The 19,307-nt window shown below is 43.8% G+C and overlaps 1 protein-coding gene across 1 annotated transcript; it reads right to left on the bottom strand.

The window, feature by feature from the left end:
• Positions 1-674: 674 nt before the first annotated feature.
• LOC115195737 (uncharacterized) lies at positions 675-10,453 on the bottom strand. The gene is made up of 6 exons (XM_029755956.1): positions 10,274-10,453; positions 7,936-8,095; positions 6,079-6,250; positions 5,062-5,185; positions 1,581-1,709; positions 675-1,050 (listed from the first exon to the last, which is right to left on the bottom strand). The coding sequence occupies exons 1-6, from the start codon at positions 10,309-10,311 to the stop codon at positions 675-677; spliced, it is 999 nt and encodes a 332-aa protein (XP_029611816.1). The 5' UTR covers positions 10,312-10,453.
• Positions 10,454-19,307: the final 8,854 nt, after the last annotated feature.

Here is a 19,307-nt window from a genome sequence, read left to right as displayed (position 1 = left end):
TGAGAGCTCCAAAATTCCTGAGTTATTCCCCAATCCCTACATTGCCTTCTACCCATAGAGGTTGTTGCCTCACAGACGGTCCAACCTGCATCCCCAGATGGTTGAACACTACGGCGTGGGACGTAACAAGGCCAAATAAAGCAACGGCACACTTTGGGGTGAATAAGGACTCCAGCTGTTGACCAAGTGCTTTTAAACGGGGGGAGGTAGCAGGAAAACAAGGGTGTGTCTCACTCAGGGCAGACACGCTCCACCACAAGATCCGCCATTTATAGTGCCCTTTGGTTTCCACTAGAGCAGCACTTTCCACTACACCACTCAATTTGACACACCCCAGGGTTCACCACTGTGCCCCGAGGTCTATAGGAAAATGGTTGTTTTGGCATTAAAAAGGCAATCTCACACTTTGCATACTTCATGCTTGCAGGTAAACACAAAACTATGTCAGAAGCTGCTGATTCTAAGGAGTGTTCTGCCCAAGTCATCCATTTTCTCCCCTGGTATAACGCTTTACATTAATGCACTTAATTATCAGATTTAATAATTAGCTAAACACAGCCAATTATCAACTGTAATTGCTTCATGGTGCTAGTCACACAAAGAGAAATCTGTACATCAAAAAAGTGGTGATATAGTAAGTTACACAGCTAAATACTATAAGTTATACAGGTCACCTAGACAGGCCTTGATGCAAAGTAGTCCTCCCCAATCTGAGGTCGCTTAGAACCAAAGTAGTGGTCACAGTTGAGGATGGGGCAGTCAGTGAACTCCAGCCTGTAGTCATAGAACAGTGTGGCCTGTCTGGGTGAGTCCTCAGGGCCTCCAGTGAAGCCACACTCCCCCAGAGAGCTGTCTGGCGGTAGGAAGGACTCCTGGGAGGGAACTCTGGTTCTGAACACCTGCAGGCTGGTGGTCTGGATCCCAACCCGCTCCTCGATCACCCTGAACAGGCTGGACACCCTGGTGCTCCTAGGAAGAACCACCTCAAAGCTCCCTGGATGGGCTCCTCCGTAGTCAAATGGTATAAGTCTGATACTCAGAAGAATGAACCTGGAACATGTTTGGAAATAGAATAGGTGGATGATAAATATACTGTGTCTCATGATCAGCTATGCTCTTTTATACTCCTTATTGTACAATACAAGGTCTTTATGAGATGTGTCCCAAAGTGATTTAGCGCTGATCACAGAGTTACAAGGTCAGAAATAGCTTTGTCCTGAGAGGGTTGGTTGTCATGGTTAACCTCACAGACTGGCTGTTTTTGGTATAGCAGCAATTTGTGGGCAGATCCTACATATTTACTGTTTATCAGTGCTGCTTGTTTGTTCCAATTGAACCACAAGAATTTGTGAAACAATTCATCTTGAGTACAAATTGTTGGCTTTTAGCTTTGACTCATTTTACACAGGCGACTTCGAACCTCGGCATAAACATAAATGGCTGACATGTATTTTCAATGAGAGTTAATTTTAAGTGGACCTCTCTGGGTGATGTACTGTAGCATGAGTATTTCTGTGTGTATAGATACTGTATGTCTGAGTGCTTGTTTGTGCAGTATGTACTGTATGTGAATGTCTTACCTGTTTGTCTCAGGAGGTAGTGGGCTCCCCAATCCCAGCTGACAGTTAGGACTGGGCTGTAGCTTCTCTCTAGTGATCGCCAAACAGCAGGGAACAGCATTCTCTTCTCTCTCATCCTTACCTTCCACTCTTTCAAACAGAATGATAAAACATCAATAGAAACCAATAGAAACATGCTCAAACATCCACACTAGAATGTTTGAGAATGGCGTGTGTGTAGAATGGCGCCGGAGAGGATGGCTGACGTTTTACGTGCTCCTAACCAACTGTTATTTTTTTTATTTTTTTGCGTTGTTTGTAACTTATATTTTAACTTATTTTGTACATAATGTTGCTGCTACCGTCTCTTATGACCGAAAATAACTTCCGGACATCAGAACAGCGATTACTCACCACGAACTGGTAGTAGCTTTTTCCTTTAACGAGTCCAACGAGTCCGACGTGAAGGATATACTGCTTTCCTGGGAACAGGCCCAAATCCCCGTCATTTGCGTGAAGAGAAGACGGAGAAAAAGGGGGCGGAGGTCGGGATGACTTCAGAGAATTCGTAGGTGAGCGAGTAAAACACCACTGCCATTCGTTCTATTGGCAAACATGAAATCATTGGAAAATAAAATCGATGACCTACGAGCAAGATTAAACTACCAACGGGACATTAAAAACTGTAATATCTTATGTTTCACCGAGTCGTGCCTGAACGACAACATTAACATCATACAGCTGGCGGGTTTTACACTTTATCGGCAGAATAGAACAGCAGCCTCTGGTAAGACAAGGGGTGGCGGTCTATGTATATTTGTAAACAACAGCTGGTGCACGATATCTAAGGACGTCTCTAAGTTTTGTTTGCCTGAGGTAGAGTATCTCATGATAAGCTGTAGACCGCACTATCTACCGAGAGAGTTTTCATCTGTATTTTTCATAGCTGTCTACATACCACCACAGACCGATACTGGCACTAAGACCACACGCAATGAGCTGTATACTGCCATAAGCAAACAGGAAAACGCTCATCCAGAGGCGGTGCTCCTAGTGGCCAGGGACTTTAATGCAGGGAAACTTACATCGGTTTTACCTCATTTCCACCAGCATGTTAAATGTGCAACCAGAGGAAAAAAAACTCTAGACCACCTGTACTCCACACACAGAGACGTGTACAAAGCTCTTCCTCACCCACCATTTGGCAAATCTGACCATAATTCTATCCTCCTGATTCCTGCTTACAAGCAAAAATTAAAGCAGGAAGCACCAGTGACTCGGTCAATCAAAAAGTGGTCAGATGAAGCAGATGCTAAGCTACAAGACTTGTTTACTAGCACAGACTGGAATATGTTCCGGGATTCTTCTGATGGCATTGAAGAGTGCACCACTTCAGTCACCGGCTTCATCAATAAGTGCATCGATGATGTCGTTCCCACAGTGACTGTATGTACATACCCCAACCAGAAGCCATGGATTACAGGCAACATCCGCACTGAGCTAAAGGGTAGAGCTGCCACTTTCAAAGAGCGGGACTCTAACCCGGAAGCTTATGAGAAATCCCACTACGCCCTCTAACGAACAATCGAACAGGCAAAGTGTCTATACAGGACTAAGATCGAATCGTACTACACCGGCTCCGATGCTCGTCGGATGTGGCAGGGCTTGCAAACTATTACAGACTACAAAGAGAAGCACAGCTGAGAGCTGCCCAGTAACACAAGCCTACCAGTCAAGCTAAATTACTTCTATGCTCGCTTCAAGGCAAGTAATACTGAAACACGCATGAGAGCATCAGCTATACCGGATGACTGTGTGATCACGCTCTCCGCAGCCGATGTGAGTAAGACCTTTAAGCAGGTCAACATTCACAAGGCCGCAGGGCCAGACGTATTACCAGGATGTTTACTCCGAGCATGCGCTGACCAACTGGCAAGTGTCTTCACTGACATTTTCAACCTCTCCCTGTCTGAGTCTGTAATACCAACATGTTTCAAGCAGACCACCATAGTCCTTGTGCCAAAGAACACTAAGGTAACCTGCCTAAATGACTACCGACCCGTAGCACTCACGTCTGTAGCCATGAAATGCTTTAAAAGGCTGGTCATGGCTCACATCAACACCATTATCCCAGAAATTTTAGACCCACTCCAATTTGCATACCACCCTAACAGATCCACAGACGATGCAATCTCTATTGCACTCCACACTGCCCTTTCCCACCTGGACAAAAGGAACACCTATGTGAGAATGCTATTCATTGACTACAACTCAGAGTTCAACACCATAGTGCCCTCAAAGCTCATCACTAAGCTAAGGACCCTGGGACTAAACACCTCCCTCTGCAACTGGATCCTGGACTTCCTGATTGGTCGCCCCCAGGTGGTAAGGGTAGGTAACAACACATCCGCCACGCTGATCCTCAACATGGGGACCCCTCAGGTGTGCGTGCTCAGTCCCCTCCTGTACCCCCTGTTCACTCATGACTGCACGGCCAGGCACGACTCCACCACCATCATTAAGTTTGCAGATGACACAACAGTGGTAGGCCTGATCACCGACAACGACGAGACAGCCTATAGGGAGAAGGTCAGAGACATGGCCGTGTGGTGCCAGGACAACAACCTCTCCCTCAGCGTGATCAAAACAAAGGAGATGATTGTGGACTACAGGAAAAGGAGGGCCGAGCACACCCCCATTCTCATCAATGGGGCTGTAGTGAAGCAGGTTGAGAGCTTCAAGTCGTGAAGAGGGCACGACAAAACCTATTCCCCTCAGGAGACTGAAAAGATTTGGCATAGGTCCTCAGATCCTCAAAAGGTTTTACAGGTGCACCATCGAGAGCATTCTGACGGGTTGCATCACTGCCTGGAATGGCAACTGCTCGGACTCCGACCGCAAGGCACTACAGAGGGTAGTGTGTACGGCCCAGTACATCACTGGGGCCAAGCTTCCTGCCATCCAGGACCTCTATACCAGGCGGAGTCAGAGGAAGGCCCTAAAAATTGTCAAAGACTCCAGCTACCCTAGTCATAGACTGTCTTCTCTACTACCGCATGGCAAGCGGTACTGGACTGCCAAGTCTAGGTCCAAGAGGCTTCTAAACAGCTTCTACCTCCAAGCCATAAGACTCTTGAACATCTAATCAAATGGCTACCCAGACTATTTGCATTACCCTCCCCCCTTTTACACTGCTGCTACTCTCTGTTATTACATATCTATGTATAGTCACTTTAATAACTCTACCTACATGTACATATTACCTCAATTACCCCTACTAACCGGTGCCCCCACACATTGACTCTGTACTGGCAACCCTGTATATAGCCTCGCTATTGTTATTTTACTGCTGCTCTTTAATTATTTGTTACTTTTATTTAACTGCATTGTTGGTTGGGGCTTGTAAGTAAGCATTTCACTGTAATGACTACACCTGTTGTATTCGGCGCATGTGACAAATACGATTTGATTTGATTTGAATAGCATGCTGATTTTGCTTTACCTTACTCTCTGTAGTTGGTTGCTCATGTCCCTGTAATCAATCTCCCCATCGTTGCCTCTCCTCAGTAGCTGAGACAGCAGATCCAGCTGAAATTGCAGACACGGAATCTCCAAATCTGTCATACCTAAGGATGTAAGGGATTTCCAATTTGAACTTATTGCTTTTTATACCAGAGACAATCTACAGAAATTGTGGCTATTTATATGTCCATTATAAAGTGCTAATCCCCTAGATAGTGATTCTTATATCAATGATGATGCTATCTCCCCAGTGAATCAGCCATTGAATGGCTCTATCCACAGAGGCATTAGCCAAGAGTTAAATAAAGGTTAAATAAATGTTTTATAAATAAATAAAAGAGGCCTGAATGTTGGATTTAAGGCTGACTGTGCTCCTTGGTTCTCCTTGGCTCCAACTTTCTGAAGGATTAATGTTTTCTTCTGAAGAAACTTACAGTATACTCAATGTCTGGGGCCTGAAGGACAAAAGGAACATTGTTCTGTTTTTGTTTCCCAGAACGAGCTGTTATCTGTGGGGGGTGAGAGGGCCACTTACAAGCTCTCCAGGAAATGAACAAGTGCTTGCATTCTAAGCAGTCTGAATCAGAACACTGACCATGAGCACTTATATATCTTCAATAAAAACCCACAGTCAGTGGCATTCAGATAGGACTGACTCAGGAGTCTCATAAAACGGTTTGTAATCGCTTGCCCCAGTGGTTTTCTTTATGTTACATTTAAAGGAGCTGAGAACAGCCAGTTACATTTGACCTTACTTTTCAAGGGGTCTACAGTGGAAAGAATCATCACAACATTTCCAAATGGAACTCACTGAAACATGCTAGAGTGAACTACTAGCATTGAAAATAGTATTTGGACTCATTATGAGGTAATCCTTTGACAAACCTTAATTGCAGCCATGAGCCCCAGATGAAAGCTTTGAGATAGATTTTCCAGCTGATATTGGGTCATTTGGCTGGGAATGAGGGTGTAACAGAGCAGAAGAGGGATGGATTACCCAGCTCAAAGTCCTCGGGGCCGATGGTACCAGTGCTGTCTGTATCACACAGGCTGAACAGCTCCACTGCCTGTTCCTGGTGCTCCTGGAGCCAGAGAGTCATGTGATCCAGAAACCGCTCATACTCCGTCTGGTCGGACCTAAAGGCCTGGCAGATTTTCTCTAAGGCGGCCTTACGGGATGAAACACAAAACCATTATCACAGTGCTATGTTGCATAACACTTTCAGGCTAGGTTCTCACAAGGTGCATTTGAGAGTCCTCACATTGCTACTACGCACTACGTATAAGCCTCCTGATGTACACTTCTGGTCAAAAGTTTTAGAACAACTCATTCAAGGGTTTTTCTTTATTTGTTCTATTTTCTACATTGTAGAATAACAGTGAAGACGTCAAAACTATGAAATAACACATATGGAATCATGTAGTAACCGAAAAATGTTAAACAAATCAAAATATATTTTATATTTGATATTCTTCAAAGTAGCCACCCTTTGCCTTGATGACAGCTTTGCACACCCTTGGCATTCTCTCAACCAGCTTCATGAGGTAAAAGGGAAAGGGAGATACCTAGTCAGTCAGTCACCTGGAATGCATTTCAATTAACATGTGTGCCTTCTTAAAAGTTAACTTGTGGAATTTCTTTCCTTCTTAATGTGTTTGAGCCAATCAGTTGTGTTGTGACAAGGTAGGGGTGGTATACAGAAGATAGCTCTATTTGGTAAAAGACCAAGTCTATATTATGGCAAGAACAGCTCAAATAAGCAATGAGAAACGACAGTCCATCATTACTTTAAGACATGAAGATCAGTCAATATGGAACATTTCAAGAACTTTGAAAGTTTCTTCATGTGCAGTCGTAAAAACCATCAAGTGCTGTGATGAAACTGGCTCTCATGAGGACTGCCACAGGAAAGGAAGACCCAGAGTTACCTCTGCTGCAGAGGATAAGTTCATTAGAGTTACCAACCTCAGAAATTGCAGCCTAAATAAATGCTTCACAGAGTTCAACAGATACATCTCAACATCAAAGAGACTTGCTTGGGCCAAGAAACACGAGCAATGGACATTAGACCAGTCAAAACTTGTCCTTTGGTCTGGAGTCCAAATTTGAGATTTTTGGTTCCAGCCGCCGTGTCTTTGTGAGACGCTGTGTGGGTGAACGGATGATCTCCGCATGTGTATTTCCCACCCTAAAACATGGAGGAGGAGGTGTTATGGTGTGGGGGTGCATTGCTGGTGACATTGTCAGTGATTTATTTAGAATTCAAGGCACATTTAACCAGCATGGCAACCATAGCATTCTGCAGCGATACGTCATCCCATCTGGTTTGGGATTAGTGGGACTATCATTTGTTTTTCAACAGGACAATGACCCAACACACCTCCAGGCTGTGTAAGGGCTATTTTACCAAGAAGGAGAGTGATGGAGTGCTGCATCAGATGACCTGGCCTCCACATTCCCCCGACCTCAACCAAATTGAGATGGTTGGGATGAGTCGGACCGCAGAGTAAAGGAAAAGCAGCATATGTGCTCAGCATATGTGGGAACTTCTTCAAGACTGTTGGAAAAGCATCTCAGGTGAAGCTGGTTGAGAAAATGCCAAGAGTGTGCAAAGCTGTCATCGAGGCAAAAGGTGGCTATTTGAAGAATCTCAAATATAAAATATATTTTGATTTGTTTAACACTTTTTTGGTTACTACATGATTCCATTAGTGTTATTTCATAATTTTGATATCTTCACTGTTATTCTACAATGTATAAAATAGTAAAAATAAAGAAAAACCCTTGAATGAGTAGGTGTTCTAAAACCTTTGACCGGTAGTGTATATTTGAGTATTATGTGTTGCACCACACCATGTTCTTCTCATCTTTGGTCAGTATAATAGCCCTCTTCTTTTTCTTCTCCTTCACTATGTCCTGGTTGATAGGTGTTCCAGGGTACGATGCAGTACTGGGCTCTGTGTTTGGATCTGAGGTGGCCTCAGTGCTGGTCTTCAGTGTCTCACTCTGGGCTCTGAAGACGAAGAGAAATGAGTTACGGTGGTTCCAAAATATGTTTCTTTTTCCATTTCCTTTTAATAGTACAATGTTTGAGTCGTGATTCAACAAACCTTTTCATTTAGATACAGACTTGACATTGACCAAAATAGAATGGGAAATGAAGACTGACGTAATGGGAAATGAAGACTGACAAAGGGCAAACCAGGGTTTGCGATGTCTCATCCTTCCTCCCTATCTATAACAATGAGGGCAGGAAACAACACAGTGGTGACTAGTTAAACACCAAGCGCCAGAGTGTGCTGGTTACTGCTCTCCCAGGTTTCCTTTCAGTCCCTTCCCTGAGAGACAGAGCTCTGCTGGGGTTGGAGAAGGATGCCCCCCCCCCCCCCCCCCCAGACACAGGAAATTCCATCTGGAGACTGGGGAGCCCGGTGTAGAGCTCCTCAGGGGGACACGTCAGCTCTGGATCTGGGGTGTAGACCGAACCCTCCCAGCAGATATCCAGACCAGGCCGGGGGGCAGAGGGCACCTATGAGTCCCACAGACTGTGGCTGTGAGGGGGGTATGATGGGTGCATGGGGTGGGGGTGGTGAGCAACAGCAGGTAGAAGACTAATAACTTTGAACTATATGAGTCAGCCCTGCAATGCAGTGTCCAGTCAGGAAACTGATCAAGAGTAAAGCACCAGCAGATGCCAACAGCAATACAGATGTTCATAGACTAAAAGATTGCCTGTCATACTAGATACTGAATGGTCAGGCCCTAACATTTTTACCAGTCCTCCATTAAAACATTGCCTCATAACCTATAACCTATGAAACGTTTTACCCCAATGTATGACAGTCTATAATATGTAATACATACTGTCTAATATTATGTAATGGTAAAAAGATAGTCTGAGATCATCAAAGTATCCAATTGTGTACATGTTTCCCCTTTCACAAACACCTGTCCTCTGAGAAAACTGAAACATATTATTTGTGTTCATTTCACAGGGGAACCAAAGGATTACACCTCCCTGGAGTTTCTCTCTGGTTTGATGACTACCCCCCCTACATTTGCTTAATCTGGTTTAGAGGAAGAAAAACATGACCTGATCTGATTACTGACAAAAGAGAAACATCACAAGAGAATCTACAAATGAAACCACTTAGGCCACCATGAAAAAGCCCTGTCTCAGTCATTCTGGTATGAAGGAAAAATGTCAGGGCACAAACACACAGCATCAGTAGTGAACTACATAACACATCTTATTTTACTACCCAGACTGATATACCAGTATACCCTCAAGTGAAAAAATCTATAGAAACTTAAGCACACGATCAAAGGAAAATTCTTCACACTCGTATCTTCCCTCTCATTGGCTAGAATGTTCCCACCTGATCTCGCCTGCCTACCATCGTTGAGGACATGCATTTCCATTATTAGAGCGGCCCCTCAAATACCCCTTTTGCCCTAAGAACAGACTCAATTTGTCAGGGCATGGACTCTACAAGGTGTCGAAAGCATTCCACAGGGATGCTGGCCCATCTTGACTCCAATGCTTCACACATTTGTGTCCAGTTGGCTGGATGTTCTTTGGGTAGTGGACCATTCTTGATACAAACAGGAAACTGTTAGTGAAAAAACCCAGCAGCGTTGCAGTTCTTGACACAAACCGATGCACCTGGCACCTACTACCATACCCGTTCAAAGACACTTGAATCTTTTGTCTTGCCTATTCACACTCTGAATGGCACACATACACAATCCATGTCTCAATTGTGTCAAGGCTTTAAAAATATTCTTTAACCTGTCTCCTCCCTTTCATCTACACTGATTGAAGTGAATTTAACAAGTGACATCAATAAGGGATCATAGCTTTCACCTGGTCAGTCTATGTCATGGAAAGATCAGCTGTTCTGTTTTGAATACTCAGGGTGTAGCAACATATTGTGTTACAACGCCCCCTGTTGGAAGTAAAGTAGGCCTACTGTGATTTTACTGTCAATGTGTGTTGTTACAATGTTGTCATGTGAAATGAAATGTGTCCATTGGTTTAGCATTGTTGACATTGCATAAAAACATATATTCCACCATATTTTCAATGCAGCTCCATTAATTATTTTAGGCTGGCGGTTGTGCCGCTGCCCGAGAAATATAACAGGTGTTTTCGAAGTTGTTCTTATAACAAAAGTCACAAGCTACTTACTTATTTTTACGTTTTGGGGCCTCATGTTTTTTCGGCATAATTTCTTCTTGTCTTATCCTACTTTTTGTTTGCTGGAAATCTTGCTAGGCACCATGTTGACACGTTGCCAAGGGAGGTGACAAGCATGACCATTAAAAGGTTACCTGCACAAAGCCAAAAAGGAGTCGGAGTCTGTGGAAGTGATAGTAGCTGATAGTAGATTCACGAGTATAAGAACTGGCTGCCTATAGTATACTTGTGCTATAATTTGTTGACTTATGAACGTTAGTGAAACATATTTTATTTGAAGCCAGTGTTATTAACAATAGTGAAATAATAATGAACATTGAATCTTGTTCATATCGTTTATTCATCTCTTTACCACTAGATGCCAGCATTTTCATCAACTGCACTTCTGATACCAACTGCTAGACACATTATAATAATCCTAAACTGTGATACTCTGTTCTTTATCCACAGGGCTGTTTTAAGAGACCATGTATTCTCTGTTTTATGTAATCACAGAATGACTGGCTCCTGCTAAGGCGTCCAGCTGACATAAATAGGATCTTAGGGATTTTGTCATTCTTGGTGACAGGAGAAGTTCACAGATCCCTGCATGTTCAGGAACATGAGACGAGACAAATTGTCAGATTACTCCCTGGCGTCAATGCACATTCTGAGCTAAGGTACTGTCAGCTGTAGCGGTGGAGGGCTCAAGCAAAGCAGCAGCTCTGCCTCTGGTTCCATGTGAAGGGATTTAAGAAACAAGCTTCTCTATTCATGGCACGGCTGTATTCTTTTGTATGCAGGCTGCAGGACATTGTAGACACTGAAAGCAGGCTGCATCTGAGACACTGTGGCAGTGGGATTGAAGAAAAAGCAATCTAAGGATGGGCTGAGTCTGCCAACTAGACTGAAGTGAGAGAAACATCCAATAGGGGCCAACAGATGTGATACCATACATACGTTGAGCTCCATAGGAAGTTGCTGAGGGGAGGACGGCTCATAATAATGGCTGGAACGGAGCAAATGGAACATGGATACCATGTGTTTGATATATTTGATACCATTCCACTAATTCCGCTCCAGCCATTACCATGAGTCAGTCGTCCCAAATTAAGGTGCCACCAACCTGTGTTGGGCTCTCTTATCCACCTGACTTCAGCCTAAAACTCTTCAACCTCTAAAAGGTTATTTGGGAATAATCTATTTGGCAGAGGAGAGACACTGTGGAAACAGAACAGACCAAAGTACTAGACAGTGTTTGTTTTGTTAAGTAAAGTTCAATACTCGCCACCACTGTGGAACTAGTTGGTATTCCACCCCTACACACTCTGTCTCTGTGTTCTGTTCTGCTGCTGTGTTCTGTTGGAATCCTCAGTGTAGCGTTACTTCCAGGCCAGCATGGGCTCAGTGGGTGTTCCTGTACACTGCGCTGCCCTGTGATGCCCTAGCACTGCCTACCGCTGCGTGGCTGGACTGAAGAGCAGGTTGGCGGGCAACTTTTCATTCCTCCACCTCCTCATCCCAGCTGGTTGGCGGGCAACTTTTCATTCCTCCACCTCCTCATCCCAGCTGGCGGTGGGCACCTTCTCATCAGACTCAGATGATGGAGCATCCGCTCATCTCTGTCTGGGTTTCTCCTCACTGTTTCCAGGTCATCATCTTAGTCTAACTTTTAGTTCAGTTTTGGTTTGTTTATAATGACATTTATTGTCTGTAATAACCACTGAACCATAGCAGTCATTTTGATTTTGACACATTTGTGAGCAGCAGGGCAGTGCCAATTCACTTGCCAATAACACCCAGTGCCTCGCTGAGAACAGTGAACCTCAGCAGGTCATTGCTTTTGAACATCAGTCAAAAATAAAGTCAGCCAAAACTCTCTTGAGCACAGCATGTTCAGGAGCCCTGACTATGCCACAAACCATAAATCAATTCATCACCAACTGTGGGGCCAACAGCAGCAGAAAACAAAGGGATATATCCAATGCCTATTTTCAGGGAGGTATCATTGAAGTTGATGTAACACAGCTTTAGAAAGAGAACATTACACAGTGTCCTTGAGACTGGAGAATAAGCACAAGCAACCTCCCATAAGCCATTGCTATCCAGGATTATGACTAATCTTTCATTCCAAAATGCACCTGACTAAAGACTATCTAGATTAATGCCCCTGCTAGACTATCCTTGGTTCATTATGTACTGTATGTAATTAATGCAAATATGATCCTCATGCAGTATAAATGTGCAATGAGTATCTGTGATATTGTTCAAGGGCATTGTTTTGTATGTCAATTCTAGCCTGCAGTGTAGTGCACAACAAACTCCAGACAGAAAGGGAAGTCTCTTTTGACAGTGAGACTAATTGCTGTATATCTTGTCCTGTGATGCATTATGATGCTGTGCTGTGTTTCTGAGTTCAGTCAGTCTCTTCTTAGTAAAGTTGCTCTGGCTGTGTCCTGGTGGTGGCTGGTGACTGGTTTGTTGTTGTACACTGAGTATATCAAACATTAAATACACCTTCCTTATATACCCACTTTTGCCCTCAGAAAAGCCTCCGTTCATAAGGGCATGGACTCTACAAGGAGGGATGCTGGCCCATGTTGACTCCATTGCTTCCCACAGTTGTGTCAAGTTGGCTGGATGTCGTTTGGGTGGTGGACCGTTCTTGATACACACAGGAAACTGTTTAGGGTGAAAAACCCAGCAGTGTTGCAGTTCTTGACACAAACCGGCGTGCCTGGCACCTACTACCATACCCAGTTAAAAGGGACTTAAACCTTTGGTCTTTCCCATACACCCTCTGAATGGCACACATACACAATCCATGTCTCAATTGTCTCAATGCTTAAAAATCATTTTTTAACATGTCTCCTCCTCTTCATCTACACTGGTTGAAGTGGATTCAACAAATGACATCAATAAGGGATCATAGCTTTCACCTGGACACACCTGGTCAGTCTATGTCATGAAAAGAGCAGATGTTCTTAATGTTTTGTATACTTCAACTACTGCAGCTTCACAGTGGGACTTGGCAGAGCAAAAAAGAAGATCAGAGAGAGAGGAGGATTGGGAAGAGTGTGATGGAGAGGTGGCGTGCTGCTCATGTCCTCTTCAGTTCAGTCACACACAGGCTGGCATGAAGATACACAATGCAAGTGGGTAGCACTCTCACATCCGAGGCCACCAGGGGCTATATCCCACTGAATCAAAAGGTGAGGATCTACTGTGGGGTTAAATAAATACAATTAAAATAAAATAAAAATAATCCCTGTAGGGTCTATGAGACTGGTGGAAATCTATTTGTTCCTTTTCCAATCCTCAGATTACTCCTGTGGTGCTACCCAACAGCAAATATGCTGTCTGATCACTGAGAACATTTTGGCACTGTGTATTTACAGTTATTTATAGACAAAGGAAAATGCCACATTTGCAAATACCAGTCCCATTATGATTAGACAATACAAATATGGACAATGTACATAGACTTTTCATATGGATGACATCATCTGATCATTTAATGAGATTTCAAAACTATAACTGCATTAAATCACAATCTTTTATCAATTTCCTCAAATGAGGAGATGCACTGTAGCTAACCCTTCAGCAGTGAATAGTCACAGAGAACAGCTCAGCCTAATGGACTCAGCTCTTATTCTCAGATTGATATAGGATCTAATCATGGGGCTACGGCATAACAGAGATCACTTTGAAAACCGCCCTCTGAAGTCAGTTCAAAGTGACATTTAATTTGCTGCATTCCCTCTGTGGATATAAATAAATAAGATCTTGAAGAAAAAGGACAGGAGGCAGCTTTTAATCCTGTCGCTTTGATTCGGCAGGCGGCAGAGAGTGGAAGCAGGGTGGCATGGCGTGCTGGCCTGCGAGTGGAGGTGAGGACAGAGAGCATGGCTGAAGGCTAGGGAATACGAAGACCTCAGCCAGCTGCCCCGAGGGCGAGGACAGTCAGAGGGTTGGAGAGCCTCACTGCTACAGGGATGAGACTGAACCACTTTGACTTTTACTGTGACTAGAGAGTGGCTCATCCCATCTGGTCTCCTGCATTAGGAGTAGTATTGTCTGTGTAGGGAGCTACTTGCAGACTGCTTCACCAAGGCAGTGTGTGTGTGTGGTTAGAACATACTGTATGAAGGACACTGTGCACACTGCAGTACATCACTTCAAATACACAAACCTCTACTTTGTTTAAATTGAGGCCATGTTTTGGATACCACACTCTCCATGTATGTGCGTCATCATGTCAAAAAGCCTTCAAATTCTGGTTTATATTTGGTTGCAGATGCGTCATAGTCAGAGCAATCCTTAGGTGAACCTGTCTATTATATATTCTGAAATTTGGTTAATTGAGGTGACTTTCTGACTCACTGACTTGTTCAGTTGCTCTGCTGGAGATGGGCTGAGAGCTCTTTATGTGTCATGTTTATTTGAAATCTTATTGGTTAGATTTGGAGATGCAGGATTTCATGATCTTTTGTACTCTGGCAGCAGCAGCCTGCAGAGACAGACTTGAATTTCACACTTGCTGAACATTTGCAACTGATTATTTAGAGAGTACTTTAGCTGAGAAAATGTTTCTGCCAAACTTCTATCAAGACAGCCAGTGTCATTTGCCTTGTGTCTTTGATGGGCATCATCGATGTACGTGTCGGCTGAAATAGAACCATTCAGAATACATTCTGATTGGTTCTGGTCATTAAATCACTGTCACGTTTCTCCAAACAGCAAGAGAGAAAACCCAGCGTTCAAGGCTGGTTTCCACTGAGATGATTAAAAACCTATTGTCTTTCTCCTCTCCCTCAGCCACAGGAGGTCAGCCTGTGGCAGATACATATCAGCCTCTATTGAGTGGAATTAATTGGGAAGAGCTGGACTGTGCAGTGGTGATACAGTCTCTCTCCCTCTTCAGTTCCTACCCCTGGCTGGCTCGAGCATCCATAATCTCCCTTTTCACAGGGAGGGGAGGTGGCTTGTGCTGCAGTTCCTTGATAATAAGACAATGTTAATATTCTGTGTTGTGAGCTATGCATCAGAGCGCCGGTCAGAGGATCGGAATGGCACGTCGCGGGAATACCCATGAGCGCAGCTGTGTCGGTTTGTCGGAGACATGCTGTATTTCTTAACACTTACACATACGGCACACGTCACACACACGTAATACACACATGCACTTGCAAAGATACATGCACATATACACAGCACAAAGACATGACCTTGGATAAAATAAATCCAAGGTGTTTTACAAATGCAATACTGTACAAACAAACTGAGTCATTTTTTCATTCATAATATGCCCTTGTTGTTGAGTCATGAAGCTGTTGTGATTGGCTCCCATGATCCCAGAATACTACAATAACCTTAACTAATTAAAGGCATGTTTGCACGTCATGATCAGCTGCTGCTGTCGTCACAGTTCTACACACACACACACACACACACACACACATACACACTCACCACATACACTGCTGCTACTGTCTATTATCTATCCTGTTGCCTAGTCACTTTACGCCTACCTATATGTACAGTACATAGCTACCTCAATTACCTTGTACCCCTGCACGTCGACTCTGCTCTGGTACTCCCTGTATATAGCCATGTTATTTTCTACTCCCTGTATATAGCCATGTTATTTTCTACTCCCTGTATATAGCCATGTTATTTTCTACTCCCTGTATATAGCCATGTTATTTTCTACTCCCTGTATATAGCCATGTTATTTTCTACTCCCTGTATATAGCCATGTTATTTTCTACTCCCTGTATATAGCCATGTTATTTTCTACTCCCTGTATATAGCCATGTTATTGTCTACTCCCTGTATATAGCCATGTTATTGTCTACTCCCTGTATATAGCCATGTTATTGTCTACTCCCTGTATATAGCCATGTTATTTTCTACTCCCTGTATATAGCCATGTTATTTTCTACTCCCTGTATATAGCCATGTTATTTTCTACTCCCTGTATATAGCCGTGTTTTTTTCTACTCCCTGTATATAGCTATGTTTTTTTACTCATTATTTGTATTTGTTTTTCACTGTGTATTTATTACTTGTGTCCCTATTTAAAATTTTTATAAAATGTTGTATCTTATCTTTAACTCTGCATTGCTAGAAAAGGACCTGTAAATAAACATTTTGCTGTTATCCTACACCTGTTGTCTTCAAAGCATGTGAAAATAAATGGTCATTTGATTTGACATAGTCGCTGGCCCTGAATAATTCCCCTTGCCATGCAAACTCTCCATTTGAGAGGGCCTAATTACATAACCCCATCAATCTTCCTCTGCTCATTTCCAAAGCCCTGAAAAAGTAACACAGTGTTCAGAAAACACAACAACAGATTAACATCAGCTCAGAGAAATGAGGCCTGGCTATCTCAGAGGAAATGGCTGTACAGAGCAGAGTACACTAGGTCTGAGTGATGTTGTTGTTTAGGAGGCAATGAGCGAGGGAGGGAGGTAGAGATTAGGACACTGGGCTGCAGCCCAGGGGGATGTCATGTCGGGTGTGGAGCACTCTGGGAGATTGCCACAGTAACCTTCAAAGAAGGGGCCCCAGCTGTTTCACGGCCTGGCTCTCTAATAAACCTAGTCAATGTCAGACAGTCACACTGAATAACAGCAGCCAGCGTCTGTCTGGCGTGCAAATCAGTCCAAATGAAATGGAATGGATGAGAGGATACGGGATGCATCTCTATATCTAGGTTACATTTTCTCCCTGGTCCAACTTTCATATCCTATGAGAATGCCTATGTTTTTGTCTGTGAAAACAGCTTTTGAGATTGCATGTGTGGATAAGTGTGAGCTAGTGTGAGATTGTGTGAGCTGGTGTGAGATCGTGTGAGATTGTGTGAGCTAGTGTGAGCTAATGTGAGATCATGTGACCAAGTGTGAGATCGTGTGAGATCATGTGAGCTAGTGTAAGGTAGTGTGAGATTGTGTGAGCAGGTGTGTGCTAGTGTGCCATTATGTGTGCTAGTGTGTGAGACTTATAGAAGGCTGGTGCTGGTGCTGAGGTTGTTCCGTTCTCTCTCTCTCACTCTCTCTCTCTCTCTCTCTCTCTCTCTCTCTCTCTCTCTCGCTCTCTCTCTCTCGCTCTCTCTCTCTCTCTCTTAATCCCTCTGTCTGTCTGTCTGTCTGTCTGTCTGTCTGTCTGTCTGTCTGTCTGTCTGTCTGTCTGTCTGTCTGTCTGTCTGTCTGTCTGTCTGTCTGTCTGTCTGTCTGTCTGTCTGTCTGTCTGTCTGTCTGTCCTGTCTGTGTGCTCTGCTTTCTACAGCAGAATCCTGGGACCTCATTATTCCAGCTCCAGGGGAATTGATCAAACAATGCATTTAAACAGGGAGCCATGATAATCAGCCAACAGCCATCTAATTAACGGTGCTCAAGAAAACCTGTATATTTCAGCAGCCGTCTGCCACAACATTGGAACATTTTCCACCAGAATTTTGAACCCAAGGCACAGCTCAATAAGTTAGTTGTTTGTGTTGCACAGAGGGACACAAAGAGGGTTTTTGTAAACTGTCATGATGAGGACCCGAGGAGAAAGTTAGTCCTTTATACTAATCGATGGAGAGAACATTCAGACTGTCAACACAATCTGTTACTATTGTGTCATATAATTTATTTCCATTCATCACATTTCATTTGCATGTTTATGTCATGAGTGCCCTCTGATGTTCAGAGACCAGTGTGCCACAATGGAAAGTAATTCCCCCTTCACCCCCCCCCCCCCACCCCCCCCCCCCCCCCCCCCCCCCCCCCCGACACACACACACACAGTCTCTCTCTCTCGTTCTCTCTCGTTCTCTCTCGTTCTCTCTCTCTATGTTATGACACAAATAATAATTCAAGCCCATGCCTCCAAATAAATCAATGATGTTTTCTGTTGCTAATGTGTGCATGTCTAATGGGCCTGTTAACAACTGTCCCGCTATGCCAGACGGCCAGTTGGAGAAATCATCCCGTCTTTCACTTGAGGCAAACCCTGTTACCAGCAGAATACCAATCCACTGCTGTGACACAGGTCTTGTGTCTGGACCCGCTCGGATGAGGATGAATCAGACCAAACCAAAATGTTATGGAGGCAATCCGGTTAGAAGTGCAGCAGAAAGGGATTCTAATAAGCCACGTAGTGAGTAGCCTGTCCTCTGTGTCCATTTATAAATGGATACTCATAGAAATATAACAAATGAATGCCGTTGCCTCTGGCACATGCTCTCCAGTACTCTGGTCACATTCACAGCCTGATTTGGTGCATTTGAAAAGAAATGTGAGTGGATGCAATTGCCAACCTGTCACAATAGTTTGAAATATGCATTGCTATCTACAAATGAACAGCACACCAATTCTCCACCCTCACATGCCAGCGATTTGCAATTGACTAATAATGGTAAATGCTGATTGTGAGAACGTGATTCAATGCAAAAACGGACATTCTGAACTAGCCTATTCAGCAATGAAGTGGCCTACTCTCAGACTCTAGTCTCTGGCTCACTCCACATAGTCACAGCTTTACACTGGTTCAATGTAACGAAGAACCACTGAGGATGGAAAGAGCTGCCAGTGCAGATCACGGTCAGCAGTACACTGTAATCTTTATGTGAGACTACTTGACTGCCTTGCCATGGTAGAATTCTGCTGTGACCATGAATCAAACTCTCTGAGACATCTTCTCTGAGACCACCACTATAGGCTACTCCCACTCCACACTCATGATCACTTGTCTGGCACGGTTGCCTCTGACATGGACCTGCTATGGGTCAACCTTGCTTGACCTGACTGTCTGTGAATTTAAATTACATTTGTTATGTAAATAATATCCTTGACTCACTTATTCATTCCTTGAGTAAGTTTGACAATCCAAATGCATGCCTTGTTCTGATTCAGAACTTGACAATGACAATTCAAATGGCATGCTGTGGCTACTCTTTGTCCCATGGGACATGGTGGTCTAGAATGTAATAGGCCTGCTTTCAGTACCATTTTGACTGCTGCACTAAAGCATCCATAATTGACATCACTTCAAAAGC

Source organism: Salmo trutta, chromosome 1, assembly GCF_901001165.1.
Source record: "Salmo trutta chromosome 1, fSalTru1.1, whole genome shotgun sequence".
NCBI classification, from domain to species: Eukaryota; Metazoa; Chordata; class Actinopteri; order Salmoniformes; family Salmonidae; genus Salmo; species Salmo trutta.
Note: the sequence above shows the minus strand (reverse complement) of the source record. Positions and strands in the feature narration are given on the sequence as shown.